General features: G+C 35.1%; 1 protein-coding gene across 1 annotated transcript in view; it reads left to right on the top strand.

The window, feature by feature from the left end:
- KIF2A (kinesin family member 2A) overlaps positions 1-19489 on the top strand; it is a 52309-nt gene that overhangs the window by 28927 nt on the left and 3893 nt on the right. The window contains exons 9-19 of the mRNA XM_079330397.1: positions 177-339; positions 3635-3725; positions 3880-3943; positions 4349-4440; positions 4674-4816; positions 5519-5723; positions 8619-8729; positions 12883-12950; positions 14668-14781; positions 15900-16050; positions 17612-17713. Of these exons, the coding sequence (XP_079186523.1) occupies positions 177-339; positions 3635-3725; positions 3880-3943; positions 4349-4440; positions 4674-4816; positions 5519-5723; positions 8619-8729; positions 12883-12950; positions 14668-14781; positions 15900-16050; positions 17612-17713 (1304 nt within the window). The remainder of the gene's footprint in view (positions 1-176; positions 340-3634; positions 3726-3879; positions 3944-4348; positions 4441-4673; positions 4817-5518; positions 5724-8618; positions 8730-12882; positions 12951-14667; positions 14782-15899; positions 16051-17611; positions 17714-19489) is intronic.

Genomic DNA, 19489 nt, shown 5'->3' with positions numbered 1-19489 from the left:
AAATGAAATCTTGTGCTTAGCAGATTACTGTCTAGGCATCAGAAGCCCAAATCCATTGCAGTGTTGTTACTTGGAGGAGCTGTGTTATCTGAGATGTTATAATGGTGTAAACAATGGGAAAATGTAAAAAATAATGATGTGTTGTTAGTTAAATATATATTTCACTTATTTTATAGAAACTTTAATGAAAGACCTTGATGTAATAACAATTCCTAGTAAAGATGTTGTGATGGTACATGAACCAAAACAAAAGGTGGATTTAACAAGGTACCTAGAAAACCAAACTTTTCGTTTTGATTATGCCTTTGATGACACGGCTCCTAATGAAATGGTTTACAGGTATGTGTATATGCTTTTTTTGGTGAATCTCTTTTCTCATGTCTTTTCTATACTAATAACTGTTACACTTACGTTGGTCTTAGACTTTATTCCTATTCTCTGTGTTACCAGATGGTATATTGCTACCTCCATTCTTTTACCTGTTTTCTTCTGTTTTAACTCTTTATCCCTAATTCTTCACTTACAATGTCATTTCCACCTCTGTTGGCCTGAGTCCTACTCCCAGTCCTCCTCCAAGTCCTGCTGCATTTCAGGCTCTAGCAAGTATTGCCTGCCTCCTCAGCTGCTGATTACTTGAGCCACGTAATCAGTTCTCCATTTGCTTCCAGGTTATTGTCTTACTATTAGTGAGAAACCTGAGTCATGGCTTTTGGTCATCAGGAAACCTTGAGGAAAAGGAAAGCCCTAGCACCAAAGAGCTTGCAGTCTGAAAATAGGATAATTAAGAGATAGAAACAAATCAGTAGAGGGTGAGAAAAGAGTACAGATAAAGTGAGAGTATTGCCACGATACCTGAACTGATTTATCTTTGGGAAGTAATCTGGCTGATGTAATGTGGAAGTGTATGGAGCTATTAGCCTGCTGAAAATGCTAAATCTTTCTAATTTAAAAACAAAAAGCAACAAAGACATCCTCTTTTAGGCCCAAGGTATTTGTATCTCCATTTTGTTCTTTGCTCTTCTGTTTCAGTTCCACTGTTCATACAGAACAATTCACACACAGCTTTTTAAAGTATGTTTAGATGTAGCTATTTCCCTTGAACAAGTTCCTGAATGAAGTACATACAGTAGTGGGCAGGGTTAGACATTGTGACATAATCTTAGTTAGAATCTTAGTATGCATCTAAATACTGTGAAGGTTTTTGCAGAAAATGCTGATATTAAAAAGGAATTTGGTGGAGATAATTTTTCTTATGCTTGGGAAGTGCTTCCCATAGTCTTAAAGAGAAATATCTTATTTCTTATTTGTAATCTGCAACTAGGAAGTGAAAGTTAGGATCACGCCCTAATTGACAGTGGATAACAAAAAATAATAGCAAAATAATTCTTTAAAGGTGGTGAAAAGAAAAACTTCTGGCTTATGCTTGTTATAATTAGAGAAGGGTCTGAAAGGAAAATCTTATAAAACTAATAGTAACGAAAGAGCTGTAAACAGCAAAGCTGTGTCCTTTGAGATTTCTGTCTTTGCTGCTTGTTTGCTGGTAGCGTTTTTCCTTTCCTTAATGCTGAGGAGCTGTGGGAGAACCAGCTGGTTGATGGTACATGAAATAATTCTCTTGCTTAGCAATCCATTCTTCTTATCTCCCTCCTTCCTTTATTTATCTATGTGAACATAGTGTTTAATATAAGGGGTGGTTTTGGTATACGGTGTTGTTGTGTTTTTGTACTGAGCTTTTTCAGAGTTTTTATTAGTTTTGTAATACATTACAATGTATTACAATGTATTACAATGAATTACAAGGCAATACAGAATAAATTTCAGAATTATTGTATTAATACTGAAATGGTAGATCTCTAGACTTTCTCCTTCTCTCTCATATGGCACAATAATGATCATTATTTGAAGGGCAATCTGTTTTAAGGTCTTCTGTAATAACAGAAGTAAGAGCAAGATAGGTGTCTCATGTACTCTTATCAGAGCCTCAGGGTCATACTGAGGAAAAAAATATTGTGTCGAGATGCTCCTGTTTGCTCCAATATGCCAAATTTACTGTATATCTCTAGTGAAAAGATGTTTAGTCCAAGCTGGAAAAGTACCTACTCTATTATTATTGTGACTACTATCATTATTACCATTATGAGTACTGTCATTATTTTGCTTAATCTGTATTTTAAGTATTTTTAATCCACAAACCACAACACAAAGATTAATAAATCTTTGTTAATATTAAAAAACATTCATTGGTTGGCATATGCCTTAAGAGTTTTAAAGGAAAATCAGCTTACATTTCTAAAAGACTGAGATTGCAAATAGAAGTTCTAGTAAAAATAAAGTTGGACTTTTTTAACACAGTGTCATTTGGAGTTGTGTAATCCTTCATGAAAACATTTTAAGATATGTTTGTATTTTGCCTTATTTGAAAATAGATATATTTAAGTCCCTTTTTCATAAATCAGAAAAATAAACGGTTTCAAATTCAGTCAAACAGAAATAATAGAGTGCTTCTAAAGTGGATGAATTTTTCAATTTTTATGTATAGAAAGAACAAACATCAAAATATGGGAGTATCCTCTTGAGAAGACAGAAGGTATATACTCAGAAGAAACCAGGAAGGAAAAACTAAGGCTGCTCAGGAATCGTCTGGTGTATTCTTGATGAAAATTCATTAGATATATTAGATATATTCGTTAGATTAATCTAGATATAGATGCTTTTACATAATCCTGGTTAATGTTGCTGAATGGCTCAGTCTTGTCTCATTATTTTTGTAAGTGATTTTGTGTTTGAAAGCAGAAGGAAAGAAAGTTATATCATCTCAATATTTCTGTAATTAGTTTTTTCCTTTATTGGTCACATAGATTATTTATGTGTAAACAAATGAAAAAAGTTTAGAAAGTTTTGCAGAAAGAATCATCTCCATATGTAACTCTCCATGAGTTTACCCTTTGATTTCGGAATTTACAGTGAAATAGTGGTGATAAGCAGCTGAAGTAGGAACAATTGCTCTGTGTTTCTTAAAATAGAATTATAATCTAAAAAAAGAAATGATACTTCAGACAATACTGATACAGCAAATAGTACTTCAGAGATTAGTAGATTTTTTTTTCATTCTTAAGTGCTTGGGTAGCCAAGCACTTTTCTTAATGTATGCATGTTCTCAAAAATTGAGATGTGCAATGCTGTTTTGGCCTCTTTCAGATTTAATCTTGGAAGTTGATTTGGGGAGGAAAAAAAAAACTACAGCAGAATTTTAGCATTGACAAAACTCCTATCTGCTACACTATTCTACTTCAACATCTTATTTTGGCATCTTGAGGGAGCTCCAGGTTCTGTTTAGTAAACTGTCAGATGTTGGATCATTAAAACAAGGAAATCATTGTTTTAGGGTTTAAAGGAGGATAATATTGTTGTAAAACAGATGAGAGAGACCTCGTAGCTTGTGATGGTTTCGAAAATTTTAGTACCTTAGAGCTGATAGTCTCCTTAGTTCAGAAACTGATGTATAAATGTCCTTTGATCTGTCAAAGTACAGGACCAATTATGTCACTTCTGGCCTTAACATTTTAATTTTCCTTGTGGTAGTGACATCTTAAAGTACTTTAGTTTTTTTAAGTACAGTTTTTTTTCGTTTAAGGTTTACAGCTCGACCATTAGTGGAGACCATATTTGAAAGGGGAATGGCTACTTGTTTTGCTTATGGACAAACAGGCAGTGGGAAAACCCATGTAAGTCATTCTTCTACAAGTAAGCAATACTATTTTTTTTAATGGGACACACTTAGAGGAGTTCTAATAAATAAGGAATATGTAAACTACAGTTTTGTGATTTTTATGGTGCTTTTCTTTTTTTCTTAGCTATTTTTTTTCTTTTTTAATTTAGACTATGGGTGGCGACTTTTCGGGAAAGAACCAAGATTGTTCTAAAGGCATATATGCACTTGCAGGTGAGACTTTGTTGATCAGTTGACTTTGGGTAGATCAGTTGAGACCAATGAATTTTTCTACTCTGTGTCATACAAATGCTACAGTTTACAGACGTTGCATTGCAGTTGAGCTTTGGTAATATCAAAATACGTCCCTAGATGTGTATACTTTACATGCATGTAAATATAGACTACTTAAGAAAAATGCAATAACAGATTATTTAAGTTTGCCATTTTGGTGTCTTCTGCATCTTCCAGTGTAGTGTGGCAGTTTAGATTGCATTGTTTCAGGTTTGGTTGACTGACCATATCTGTCATTTTTACAAAATATGAGGTGCTGTAAAATAGATTGTTACACATGACTGAATCTTCACTAAATGAAAACACATTATGAGATTTCTTTTTATTCTGGAAATGTATTCACAGCTCGAGATGTCTTTTTAATGCTAAAGAAGCCAAACTATAAGAAGTTAGAACTTCAAGTATATGCAACATTTTTTGAGATCTACAGTGGTAAGGTAAGTACTTAGTGTTTTTCTGAGAAAGGAGTTTCTCATACACAAAGTTGTGAGCTTGTCGCATAGATTTTTTTGCCTCTTTGCATTAAAAGATGTATTTAAAATAATTCCTTACATTTCCATTCCAATCATGTATTTCCATTGAATATTTTGCATTATTTGAAATGGAATTTGAAACAGGACTTTTTTTTAAAGCTGCTCTTTTGACTGTTCTGTTTTCCTCCTTTCCTAAGGTTTTTGACTTGTTGAACAGGAAGACAAAATTAAGAGTGTTAGAAGATGGTAAACAACAAGTCCAGGTGGTGGGATTACAGGAGCGGGAAGTCAAATGTGTTGAAGATGTTCTTAAGCTTATTGAAGTAGGCAACAGCTGCAGGTATCTTGCATAGCTTGCACTACTTTTTCATTGTACTTTAAAAATCAGAACATTTTTGGGGGTATCTTTGTAGTGAAGCCTTTTAATATGCAAGGGATTTTTTGATGATGTTTTTTGCAAGTAAGGAATCTATCTATGTTTTAAATAGAGATATTTAAACTTTCTCTGTCTTCTGGAGAGAAATAACTGCTTTTTCAAGATGTGAATTGCATGTATTATATAAGCAATTGCTGACTTAAATTCACATAATTTAGAAACTTCATCTCCAAAAGACCTTGATGCATACTGGCAAAGGTTAAGCACAATTTTTTAAACTTTTTTTTTTAGACTTCAGCTTCATTGTTTTTAAAATTAGCCTTGAGCATGGACTGCTACATGATCAGATAAAATTGTCATCAGCATTTTTTGTATGAGCTCTCTGATAAACTGAAATATGTGAAGATCTGATTTTAAAAGGGAGGCAAAATATTGCTGATCTTCCATTTCCATTCAAAGAGATGGAAAAAGAGGTGTAATTGTACTATGTATATCCAGTTATTAGTGTTCTATGTCTAGTGTCCAAAAAAGTGTTATCTTATATGCTATCAACATGTAAGAAAATACAGGAATCTGCCCTGAAAAACTATCATCATGAGATTTGGTGTTTAACACTTACGGTCCTCCACCAGTTAATGTCTTTCTCTGCTTGTCACCTGTTTAAAGGACATCTGGCCAGACATCTGCAAATGCACACTCATCTCGAAGCCATGCAGTGTTTCAGATCATTCTCAGAAGGAAAGGGAAATTGCATGGTAAATTTTCTCTGATTGATTTGGCCGGCAATGAAAGAGGAGCAGATACTTCAAGTGCAGATAGGCAGACGAGACTGGAAGGTGCAGAAATTAACAAGAGCCTTTTAGCACTCAAGGTAACTGATGTGTTTCTATTGTCTTGGAGTAGGTGGAAGCCTACATATAATAGCAGTGACAAGTAAAATGAGTGGTTTTGTGGGCTTTGGTTGTCTACTTTATCTATTGGTACGACAGGTAGAGCAATGCATTGATTTTTCCTCTAAATGCCTGAGGGAACACATAGTAAGTCCCAGCTAGAAACAATGCAGAAACATTGTGCTATCAACTTACATTTAGTTTTTGTAAAATAAAATCAAAACACTCTAGTAAAACCAACTAACTTACCAGCTGAAAAACAAAACAAAACCCCCAAACAAAGAAGAAAACACTCCAAAAAACAAGTTCACAAAAAGTCCCCAGTGATTGAATTTGCAGACATTTCTGATCTATATCTAAAATAGGAAGAAAAATTACTTACTTTGGTACTAAAAAAATGAAATATAAACAGGAAGTATTCTTACGGATCTCACTATTTATCTCTTATTTTAAATAAAAGATAAAACTACACTGGCAACATATTTACTGCTGTGAATATATTGATTAAAGCAAAACAACAACAGCATGTCCAGAAAAACTAGCAAATAGTTAAAATAAACCCTGAAAGGTGAAATCCATTTTTGTCAACTCCTCTTCATAGCAAATTGTCTGATACAGTCACTTTACAGATTCTCATACAATACATCCAATCCATGACATATAAACAGAGCTAAGAACTTAAATATTTGTCTGTCTTTCAGTTTGATGGTGATTAAGAGAGGTTCCGTCTAAATAGGGGAAGTAATTTTTAAATTTCAAACTAGAGAAACATTAGTTTTGAATGTCTTAGAATTTATCTCTGTTTTTTATTAGTTTTGCTTAGGTTTACTTCTCTCAGCACCCACACTGGTCTTATATAAAAAATCTGAACCCCAAGATCTGTGTGGCTACTTTTTTATTCCCAGTATAAACTTTGAAGAAGACTGGCATCTGGCTAGACAGATCTCACAACACACCATAAAATTGTGATGTATAATATGTTATTACAAAATTCTATAGCATGTTGAAAAATTGGAAGCAGCAGTTCCAAAACTTTGGCCTGTTCTGGTTTAACATCAAAGAAGCAATGCAGGGAGCATTGGTTTGATGTTACTACTCATTTCCAAATGTAATTAAATAAAGCTGTTTTGTTTTGGGGGTTTGGTTTGAGAGTTTTTTTTTCAGTTTATTTATTTTGTACTGGATAGTGCTCATACAACATACTTGGTTAATTCTTGTGCAACTCGTCTTTTTAATTATAGCAAGAGGTTCTGCTGATGCTGTACTAGTGATTTCCATTCAAATTATATGGAGAAGGGGGAAATGTAAAATAAATAGAGATCTTGCAAAGGTCTAAAATGTGATACAAAAAGATACAAGTTTCTCAATGACATAATTGCTATTTTTCATCTATCCCAAAAATATTACACAGCCTTTTCTATTTTTATTCAGAACCCATGAAGTTATTTTCAAGTTCCAGTTAAACTAGTGCATTCTGACAAAGTGTCTTTGTTGCAAATCCAAGATTTGCTCTTTCCATCTGATTATCAGTCCTATTTTAACCTGTTCAGGATTTTGGCACAGGAATTTATTGCTGTAATGGAATGGAAGTAGTGTTGTCATTTCTTTTCCTGTTTTTCAGAGATGTAATGAAAACCAAATGTAGTTTAAAATTCTGTTACAAATTTGGAAGCTGGTGGCATCATTCTATAATCTTTTACTAATAAGGAGATAATCTGATTCTAATTTTTCAGGGGCAAGCAAACTAAAAATCATTATAATAAATTAAAATATAAATTAAAAACTTGCTGATTGCCGTATTAGTAATTGAAGATAGGATATGTCTGCAGCTGGGGGATTAATTGAAATTCTGTAGAATTATTCAGGTAATACAAAGGGCTATTCCATTTATTAGTGCAGCTAAAAGCAAAGCTCCAATTTGCAATACATTTGAAGTATGGTTGTTTGTAGATGTTCAGATATTTTAAAAGTGCACCAAGGAAGCCTTTCATCTGAAGAGGCGAAGGCAGAGTCTGGAATTAACAGTCCAAATATTATGGCAACAATGCAAAAATTAAAAATTACCATTTCTTTGAGAGAGAATAACTTATTAGACAATACTAGAGCGCTGAGTGGACAATGGTGTCTCAGTGTCACCTATTGTACTTAGTTGCTACTGTAACTTCTGTAATGATTTAGTAATATTTACATCTACACAATATTGCTCACTGGAACCCAGTCTGTTGCAAATATTAGTGTAGCCCTTTGCCTCTGGGAATGTAGGAAGAGAAGATCTTATCTCTGTTTCTTTACATAAAGAGTATTTTAAAACAGGGAGTGACCTATTTCAAGTGTCTTCCAATGCTAAGTAGAGAGCTTGCTTCCACTAGAGAGCTCTGCCTTCTTGGTTTGTGACTGGTGGAAGCCTTCAGAAAGTTTGTTTTCTTCAAAGCTGTGAAGAAACACAGTGGTAAAATCAGAATCAAAGCCACTACTTTTAACTGATACAGTTAACCCATGTCCCTGCCCACACTGCTGCTTGTGGCAGAGGTTGTAACTGGTTCAGGTTTTTGTAGCTGATTATCAGTAACAATTAATTGTTAGCCTGAATATTTCACATCAACATTGTTTAGTTTGTTGTTGGATACAATAGATGTATACAATTTGGATGATATTGAGACAGTTCCTAGGCTTCTAATCCTTTTAAAATTCTTTCCTCTCTGTTGAGCTTAATGAGAAGTAGAAGCCTAATGCTTTTGGAATCTGAGATTTAACAGTAAATTTAAATTATATTTTTGGGGGAGTGTATCAAATATAAGGCATGCATTTTCTGATTCTGAATTGCATTTTTATTATGTTTATTTAACCCATGATAAAGAATGTGTTTGTTCTTTCAGGAGTGCATTAGAGCCTTAGGCCGAAATAAACCTCACACACCCTTCAGAGCAAGTAAACTTACTCAGGTGCTAAGAGATTCATTCATTGGAGAAAATTCACGTACCTGTATGGTAAGTCGATTTGGTTAACTGCTCTAACAATTAGAAAGAGAAAAGAAACAGCAAATTTAGGATTTTATGTTTAAAATTGTTAGCTAGTAGTAGTGTGTTGGACTTGAATTTATTCACTAATTCACATTATATGAGGAGGGGGATTTCAAAAGAGACATTTCTTAATGGTTTAGATTGAGTATTAGGAGAAATTTATTCATCAAAGGGGTTGTCAAGCATTGGAACTGGCTGCTCAGGGAAATGGTCTGATTACAATCCTTAGATTGCAATCCTTAGAGATCTGTAAAGGATGTGTAGATTTGGTAGTTAAGGACATGGTGGTGGGGTTGGCTGGGTTAATGGTTGGACTAAATTATTTTAGAAGTCTTTTCCAACCCAAATGGTTCTGTGGTTCTGTGATTTTAGATAACTTGTTCCCTTCTCACTTTTTTTATTGACCTTTCATATTGTTTGTTCTAGTTTTACAGCTAGGCTGGCAGCTAGAAACATTTCTAGCTTGAGAAATTTGTTTGTTTGTTTGTTTGTTTTTAGCAGTGTCGTAATGATAAAAGAGTCTTGTTTGTTTTGCAGAATTCTGGAAATAGGGTGTAGACTGGAAATACAGTGATGAGTTATATTTTTAAATGACAAAGATTAAACTAAAAGTTTTTATCAAGGTCATCAGAATATGCTTCAGACTGTTGAGTGGGAAGTTGGGATAGATGGCATGAATAGCTGTTGTAAATACATAAAATATATATAAAAATATATAAATATATAAAATAGAACACAAATAAATTTTTTTTGTAAATACTATAAATTAAGTATTATAAATATACCAGTATCTGTAGATATATAAATATATAAATAATTGTTGAATAACTGTAAATGTGCATTTCCACCAGTCTAAAAAGCAGAATTCTTCTGACATACGACTGAAAGGACAGATAAAAGTCCTAATGTCCAGTTGTTTTATTTCTGCATCCTTAACATTTCGTTTATGATAATATGAACTCTCTGCAGTACATACTCATAACTAAGCTTGTTTGCGTGGGTTACTTTTCACAGGCTCTTTTGAATTAATTAGCCAAGAGGCCAGAGGAGTCTGTACACTACAATGTGAAAACTATGGTCTTAGGACAGTTTAGCCTTCCCTTTAGTTGTTAGGTGTGGTTCTAATTTGAAAATGGTGGTAAAATAGCATTTTTATTAACCTTATTTTCCTACAAATTAGTTTTCTAATGAAACAAGAGGATAGTTTTCTTTCCCTCTGAGACATACCTGACCAAGCTGAAGATGCCCCTGTTCACTGCATGGGGGTTGAACTAAATGACCTTCAGAGGTCTCTTCCAATTGAAATCATTGTATGACTCTGTAACTCATGAATTCTGTGCAGGGTAAGATAGATGATGCAATTCTAGCAGGTGTATCCACACTGCTGAAGGAGGTTTGAAAAATTACCCTGTTGCAAGTTACTCTCTGCACACCAAGTAATTACTGTTTGTTAGTTTTTAATTAATAAGACTCCCTTCTGAAAATGGAAGTATGCTTGAACTATTTTTTAAATTTTCTCATTCATATAACTACAGTCTCTTCACAATTAAGCTTAAGAAATCTCTTTGAGGATAAGATACTGCTTTTCAAATTCATTCTTCTGCTATTTTTCTTAGTAGTAGGACCACTTGCAGCATTCTGGTTTTAGTGTTTGTTTACATGAATTTTTAAATTAAGAAACTAATCAGCAGAGTTTCATCTTCAGATACTGTCATAGTTTAACCCCAGCCAGCAAGGGGGGTTGTCTCCAAGGACTTTCTCAACAAGACAGATTTGATCCACTGTTCAAATGGAACAAACGTGCTGTTTGAATAAGACATTTTCCAACTATGTGGTACTTTTCAATATGGAATGCATATAAAATGATCTAGTAAAATACTGTGATTTTTAACTTGCTAAAAAATTCTTGAAGTAATAAAATACCTGTTATATATTTTCCACTTGCTTTCTTATACATGAATCTGTAAGGAGGATATTTGAGCAAAACTCATTGGGTTGTTTCTACTCTTCATTTTTATTAACTTTTCCTTTTATTGTTTATGGATATGTTGCAGTTGAAGAAGTTACACCTTTAGGGATGGAGTGTTCTCTCTGTATATAACATTAAACTATGATTTAGAAACTCTTTGTTTTTTCAAATTTCAGAAAAATATTTTGAAAATAACTTCATAATGTGGACAGTTATGACTAGGATTTGCTTCCTTCAAAAGAAATTCAGAGATTTAGAGTCAGCACAATTTTTAAAAATTTTTTTTCTGTTCTTGCCTTTAAATAGTCTGAGAAACCATTTAAAGTTTTTGAAGAGTTGCATTGTAGGGTAATGAATCATCATTTGAAAGTTGCAGTGAGATTACATAGAATAGTCCCATTTTTTAACTAGTGCTGCTTCTTGACATGTTGCATCTTCCATGGTGATGCAGTCATAGCTGAAGTGGCCACACCCCTCAGCCCTCCAGGGTGGGAGTAGGAACCTGCAGACTTCTGTGTCCTGATGGGGCCGTTGCTCACACTGTGATGGCTTACCAGCAGTGTAGATAGATCCAAAGTAGGAAGAATGGTTATTGCAGGTCTTAAAGATACTCCTGTCCATAAGTAGTGCAGCTTTTGCCATCCTTATTTGAAATTAGGAACAAGAAAGTGAGCAACGGAGAGGTTTGAGTCCTCCTGTCCTGCCTGGAGTGGGCTTTTTGAGGCTTGAGGAGAGGTTATACACCAAGATTTGTGCACAAATTCATGTGTCCTGAGCAGGGTATTCAGACAGACCAAGGCAGCTGCAATGGCACTTCCCTAGAACAGCTGTGCCTTATGCTCTTTAAAATGTTGGAGCAGTCTCCTAGTGTTAAAGGAGTCATAGTAAATAGGTAAAGCAAAAGCTACACACACAAAGCAAAGGAAAACATGGAATTCATTCACCACTTCCAATTGTCAGGGTAGTGCAGCTGTCCCCAGGCTCTATCATATGTAACAATGCCATGGGAAGACAAATACCATCAATCTAAACATCACTGTCTGTGGCATGCTCTGAACATTAAGCTGGTGGAAGAGATGTATGCATTTTTGATATTACTTGAGTTTGGAAGGACTTTAGGAACTTTGAGAATTTTGTTAATTAGCACCCAGAACAAGAGACATGCAGTTGTGTGATTTCAAATATAAACTTGTTGTTTTCTTTAGTAATTGATGTGTACCAATATTAGAGGTTTAAACTTAGTTCTGTATGGTCACTTCCACCACATATTTTTCCTTTGTCCCCAGAAGGAGAAATTCCTCTTGGGATGACTACCTCTGCTTTTATACAGGAATGTCAGCAGCAGGATGAAAGAGAACACCAGGATTATATAATCACCATCAGTTTCAGTCTCCTGAGTCTGTGATGCCACAAAAATGTTAGCATGTAGGTTCATAAAGGTGCTTGTTGTGCACAGAGCCTTTATGACTTCTTAGGAAAGAGCACAGGTGGAAAAATTTGACTGCTGAGAGAAACTGGGACAAATACTGATCCCACTTTTTCCAGTCATAATTGTAATTTTTGCTGGTTTTGGGAAAGGTGGTGCTATCTTCAGAGCAATTAATTTAACTGGAAAAAGAAAGACCTTTAGATTCCAGATTGATCTTGTGGAAGGTTTGCCATCAATTATTGTTTACAGATAATTTCTAATTGAAGAAAAAAGTATCTCTACTTAGGAAAATAGTTAAGCTTATCTTTACTACTATTGAGTTCAGTTTCTGATATGGCTAAAATGAGCATAGAATCTCCTTGAACAGAGAGTCTCAAAGGATGCATAAAAAAATAATGGGGTAATTGTCTGTAGGATATATTAGACTTAGGGTCTACAGAGTTGCATGTTTCCTTTTTTGAGGAGTGTATTTTTTAAGCTACAATTTCACATTTCCACAATGTGTTACCAAGATGGTTGGGGAAATTGAATTTCTATGAATTCTTGATATTCGGTGTAGGGTTAAAAAAATTACATCTGTGTCCCTGAGATGCTGTACATAGCAGACATTTTTTGTAGAAGATCAGAAATTAAACTGGAGATTAAAAAATGTATGCATTTAAATTTGTCTACCCTTTCATCTTTATAAAGTGATTTACCAACGTATGGCTAATTTTCTCCAGATTGCTACAATTTCTCCGGGGATGGCATCATGTGAAAACACTCTAAATACACTGAGATACGCAAATAGGTATGAAAAATGTTATTTCTTAAAGCTGTACTGGCTGTTGATTACTGACATTTGAAATAGTGTTGTTCCGTGATGTGTGATTATTTTAGCTACTTCAATAATTCAATGGTAGTTGTGTTTCATAATAAGATTAAAACTAAATTACTGATCCAGGTTCACTTTTCAATTAAATTGTCACTTTGTACAACTATTACAAAAGAATCTATTAAAATGGCATCTATGCCATTATCCAGAGATGGATAATGTGGATTGCAAGGTATGTAGGACATACTACTAATAGTTTTGCCCTTGCCTTGAAAGGACCATCTCTTGCATTGGGGATAGTTGGTGTTCATAACAATTCCCTGGGGTGTTGGCTAAAATACTTCTCTGTGATGTGATTTTTTTTTCCATTCCTTTGGTGGAGTTGTGTGTAGTTACCAGTGTGTATTATATGCACATATAAAATTTCATGCTTCCCAAATTCAAGCAAATATTTGTGAACCCTGTGTAAAGGCTTTAAAAGGCAGAAAATCCAGAAGGCTTTATGATCACTCTAGAAAAATTAGCACCTCCAGGGGCAGATGCATCATTTGAGACCTGTACTGCTGTAAGAAAGTGTTCAGCACTCTCCAGTGAGTGTGAAAGGAGCCCTCACCTGCTGCAGTTGTCCTGTGTTTAAAGTCTGTGCAGGTGGTGCAGTCTGGTCCTGTGTGTCCCTGCAGCCAGACCTGTGACTCAGAGACGCCCCATGCTTTGCTGCAAAGGATGAAGGTGGCAGACAGCCTCTGGGCCATCAGAAGCCCTGGCTTTGCTAGAAAGGGCCACCAGCTGGGGGTCTGTTTGCCTCAGTGAGAGCTCAGGCACAGCCACAGCTGCTCTGCTTTTCTAGGGACAAAAGCCTTCTAGGAAGGCTTACTCCCTGCTTCTCTCAATCTCCAAATATCTCTGTATCTGGGTTAATGGAGCCAGTAGTAAACCTGCCTAGCTTGGACCAGTCTGTCTCATTTCCTCCCTAAGAGAATGAGGCATCTACTCCTCTGCTTAGAATAACATGATGCAGGACTTTACACATTCAAGACATGTTGGAACATCTACCCCTTATACAACTTACGTTGCTGAAGTGACTCCACAAGATGTCACTACAAAACAAATTAAGCACCTCTTTCTTAAGTAGTAAGAAAGTAGTTGTCTTAAGTAGTTGTGCTGGAACTGTTTCCTCCCCTTAGTGTTAAAATTATATGTTGTTATGGAGTATATACCTATCACTGTAATGTTGCTTCATGTGTTTTGCATTATTTTTTATTTTTTTCTAACAATACATCATTTTCGTAGTAGTTACTTTTAGGTGCTGGACACTAGTGTGTGGGCAGTGACAACAGGAGGTGAAATAGAAACTACACTTTTGTAGCTATAGTGATTTGATATTTTAAAAGGAGTAATTTAGTGGAATATTGAATGTAGACCAAATCATATTAACTATACAAACCAAAATCTGAAATTATTCTTCTCAAAACACTGCTGTTATAGTCTCCTACAAATTAGCAGCACTGGTTTTGTTCAGCTTTGTTAATGATCTGAACTGTTTGCAGAGGGTTGAAATATGTTGAAATACTTGTGTTATAAAAATAATTTTGTAGTTAAACTATAAAAGAATATGTTAAACAAAGAGTTGTCGTTTTGACTGTGTTTATGAGAACATTTTCTTTTAATTTGCCACTGTATTTTGCTGCTGCAGAGTAAAGGAATTTGGAATTAGTCCTTCGGACATTCCCTTCTCACAGGGTAGTGGCAGTCGCTCTGATCTCTCTCCTTCCTATGAGTATGACGACTTTTCTCCTTCAAACACCAGGTCTACTTCATTCTATACATGGAACTTTATTTTTAAGTTTTCCTTTTGGCTATGTAATTTTACAGACCAACCTTTCATTAGTCCCCTTTCCTTGAGTCACACATACTTTTTTTTATTTTGGTTTGGCAGGTGATGGTTCTGCATGATATGCAATCATCTTCCCAGTATTTTGTTTACCCTCCTTAAACATCCATATTTTGTATCCAGGCTTGCTAGTTTCCTTCATACATTAAAAAAAAAAAAAAAAAAAGATGATGTCACCTTTGTACATTTAGTGGACGAAATCTAACAATTCTGTGTTTAGGGCAATTTGAATATCTCTGAAAGGGAAAATTTTCTTACATATGTATATATATATGTGTTATTAAAGCTGTTGAGTGCTCTGAAGATAAATGAAAAATATTTCCCATTGTACTAAATGAGTGTTACTTGAAAGAACATTTTTCCAATTAAAGAAATTAAGAGTATGTTCTTGCTTTCAGACTTTCATGTATCTTTCATAAACTTGCTTTTAAATAGGTTTTTTTGACAGAATCATGATCAAACTACTTATGTGCTGTGAGAGCCTACCATTTTATTAAAATATTTTCACCTTTGAAATTAATGAAAGGGTCTATTTTTTTTCTCTGAAATACTCAGTTGCAAGTTATTATTTTCTTCAGAATTTCTTGGTTGATTTGCTTATAACATCTAGTGCAGAGCTGATTGACTAACTTTTTTAAAGCACAACTGTGTAGCAGAAAAAGAAAGGTTGTCAGGTCTAGGGTGCTAAATCACCTTTTCTTTGAAATATCACCCATTGTCAAAGAGTTAATGTTGAGGGGTTTGAAATTTTTGCCCTCCTAACTGTTAACAAGTGGTAAGATTTCAATCAGAAAATGCTTCTTACTAGGTTTACTTTAATCCACATGCAAGTAGTAAAAATGCAAGAGTCCATGCTTTTTAGGAACCGGACAAACATATTTTTACTGAAAGGACACTAAATCTGTGAAGTTGACACCATCATTTTCCTTATTAAATGAATTGGTTGCACATAAACCCATAGAGCTTTATTTTTGGTTGTGACACTTTTGCATAGGAGGTTACTAATTTTCAAAGGAAACGTTTTCTGCCCATAGGGTGAAGGAGCTGACGGTTGATCCTAGCACCCCAGGGGATATCCGTTCCATTATACACCATCCTTCCAATCAGATGGATGACTTGGAGACACAGTGGGGTGTGGGAAGCTCTCCTCAGAGAGATGATCTCAAACTGCTTTGTGAACAAAACGTGAGTGGTTTACAGAATTACATGGAAAGAGATGATGACATACAGCAGGAAGAACAAATCCAGATCAATAGCCTGTTAATAAGATCTTAAATACATATAGGAAAGTTCTTCACCTTTTCTCTTAATGGCATTAAGCCCTTTCTCTTCAAAAGAAAAATGGAACCCAAAACCTTTATCTTTCTTGCTGATTAGGGCTTTTAATATGTAGGCAGGCTGTGATGATGATCTATGGTGTGCATTTTTTCACAATAGCATCACATTTTTTTAGGCAGTTGGAAGTATTCTAAAACTCATCTCTTTTACTTAACACCCTTTGTGGTTTTGAGCATTATTTTCCCTGCATGCAAACCCCATTTCATTTGAGTTGGCCTTTCCCTGCATGTAGAAATATGGCTACCAATCATTCCTCCTCCTAGCATCCTGGTTTTCCTAGGGTGAAAACCCACTGCAATGTTTGGGAAGACAGCCACATGATATTCCCAGTATGTCTCCCTGGGCTGGAGGAGTAGGGAGTTGAAAGAAGTCTTCTGAAGGGCATTCTCTCTCATTGCTATTATCAGCCTTAGTCCTGGTCCTTAAATATTCAAAAGGGATCAAAACTCTATTTGTGAAAATGCCCATGAAAAATAGGAAAAATTCTTACAATTCTAACATTTTTTACAAGACTCTCAGTCTTATCAGACATCACTTTGTGACATGTGTAGTGTATCTCACTTTAGTAAAGGACTATTTTTCCAGGACTCTTTTTCATAAGAACATGGTAGTGATTCCAAAGCTTTCCATTGGATGTTCCTTCCAACCAGATATCATATCACTTGTTCATTACTCGCGTTGAATAAATATAAGACTTAGTTAATATTTAAAAAAAAATTTCAAAGGCATTGTGTAAGGAACTATACTGTCTTGTTAAACATTCATTACAGCCTACAGTACTTTTCTTTTGTTCACTATTCATTTCTAAAGAAGCCTTCTTTGTCCCAGTTTGTAAATCCATATGTGCATTCTTCTAATTTATCAATCACTATGTACATTTTCGATTTCTCCCTTAGTATTTATTTAACTTTTTTTCCAAAGGTTTAATTTAATATTGATTTCTTGGAATGTATTGAATGTAATTGCTGTTCTCTTTTTTGGAAAATCTTTTCCTGTCTGTTGCAGCATGCACAGCCAAAAGTCCCGCCCAAGGTTTTCTGTGGGTGTTAAAATCCATTAGAAATTATTAGAAATTGTAATTCTTCCCTTGAGATGTCCTCTTCCCATTATTTTAACCTGTTCTTTTAATGTGGAATATTCTGATTTCCAGTACTTGCTAGGATTAGTGACTGGAAATTTTTTTGTGAATATTAATTAAATTTATTTTTGTAAATATTTTTAATTTATTGTCCCTTCTATTCATTCCTGGAGATTTTCTTAATACTTCTTAGAAGTATTCAATTCTATTTTTGACAGATTTTTCCTTCTGCCTGTTTTTTCCCATGTTCTATGATCAAATGGGTCACACTCAACATTTTTCTGTAGCCACAGTTCTTTCCAGGCTAACAAAGTTAACTATTGTTTTTAGGAAGAAGAAGTTTCTCCACAGTTGTTTAGTTTCCATGAAGCCGTGTCACAAATGGTAGAAATGGAAGAGCAAGTAGTAGAAGACCACAGGACTGTCTTCCAGGTAAAAGATGGAGCTCTACTTTGTATTATCCTAATTCAGGAATTCAGATTTTCCCAATTAAAGTGCATACTCTTGAAGATGGTGGAGCATCTGGTCTGTAGCCATTCTGTCTGTCAAAGAATCCTAAACTGATTTATTATGTTAAGCTGATTGTATCAAACAAATAGGAACAGATTACATAATACCTGACCTTTGTCCCCGTGATTAAAGACTACATTTCTGTGTTATTCCAGAAATTTAGTAAAATTTTCCTTTGCTGGGCTGGTAATTAACAGTTATGTCTCTGTCAGTGCCATTTCTGTTTGGTCATCTCCCTTCAAGTATCGTGTCTAAATCTGAGTATTCTGTTGTGACATCTCCCTCTGAAATCCAGAAGAGACACATATATTTCAAACTGCCCGTTAGCTTCCATGTTACAGCTACTTAAAGATTTCTCTTGCTGTTAGTCAGGGCTTTTGGAAGGAATACTGCCCATGTAGTGCTGGTCAGTCCTATGGAACCTTTTACACGCAAAAAATAGTGGCAGTAAGTTACTTGTTTTCAGAAGGAAATGTGGATTGCTTCTGTTCATAACCTTAAAGCCCTTACGTAAGCTGTCTGTTTGGCACATCTGCTCCTAGAGAGCAGCAGACCATCAAACCTGTAGGAAATACACATTATCTCCTCAGCTTAGGTGTCTAACTTAGTGGAACATTGATATGTGTTCATAATAAAGCAAGATGCTAAATAAAACATCTTACAGTGGATGTAGAGATCTAGTTCTTATGGAACATTAGCCCTGAAGTAAAACATACAGAAGTGTGAAAGTCGTGTGCCATATGCTGTGGCTGTGTCCTAATGCAGTTTCTGGAGAGACAAGCTGCATTAGTTTAAGATGTAATTGGCTCTGTGTGTCCATCTGGCCTTCTGCTGGATCACTGCTCCTTCTGGCAGTCCCTGGGAGGAGATGTGTCCGAGGCTCAGGCCCCTCGTTCACAGCATGGCTTGTTAGTTTATGCTGTATATGTAGGTGGGCTGCACCCAGCAGCTGTGCTGGTCTTCATCTGTCAGCATTCTCCTGAAAGCAGCTGATACACAACATCCTTTCCTAACAAAAGTGGCTAAAATACACCGATGCAACTAACTGTGCTCTTACATGTGCAGGAGTCTTTGTCTTTGATGTACAGGGTTATGTTAGATGAGATCAATCTTACCCAGTGTAAGCTCCATCTCTCCTGAAAGCCAAAAAACAGACAAGGGGTTTGGACTACATTTTCAGTTTTGCTTGGGCTATAGAGCACAGAGGTAAATACTTCATCTTAATATGTCAAACTGAGCTTTCTAGTATGCCTAGAACTGTCAGCTGCTTTCTTTTTTTTTTTTTTTTTTTTTTGAACCAAAGCATTTCTAATAAGCTCAGTTCTTCTGATCACAATTCTGTGTGGTTCTGTAACATTTAAACTTTTGGCTGCACTCTTCTTTGCTACAAGCTTTTTTTTCCCCTCTTATTTTTTGTAATGCTTCGAGTGCAAAGATGAACTTCTTTAACCAACCTTTATTGTAATCCTTTGTGAGTGAGTTAATAGTGAGTTTAAAATAGATACCCTTTTATACAGCTTATCTCAAAACAGGGCAGAATTACCTTGGCTTCTTAAATGTAATAATGACTTTGTGACATAAAGCCTAACTCCAAACTTTGACTCTTGTCAAGCAGATAAAAAGTGACAAAATTCTGTTCCCTAAATTTCTCACCTTTACAACCATCTGATGTTGTGAGTTTGAAGAGAACTGTGTCCC

The sequence above is a fragment of the Erithacus rubecula genome (genome assembly GCF_903797595.1).
Source record: "Erithacus rubecula genome assembly, chromosome: Z".
NCBI classification, from domain to species: domain Eukaryota; kingdom Metazoa; phylum Chordata; class Aves; order Passeriformes; family Muscicapidae; genus Erithacus; species Erithacus rubecula.
Note: the sequence above shows the minus strand (reverse complement) of the source record. Positions and strands in the feature narration are given on the sequence as shown.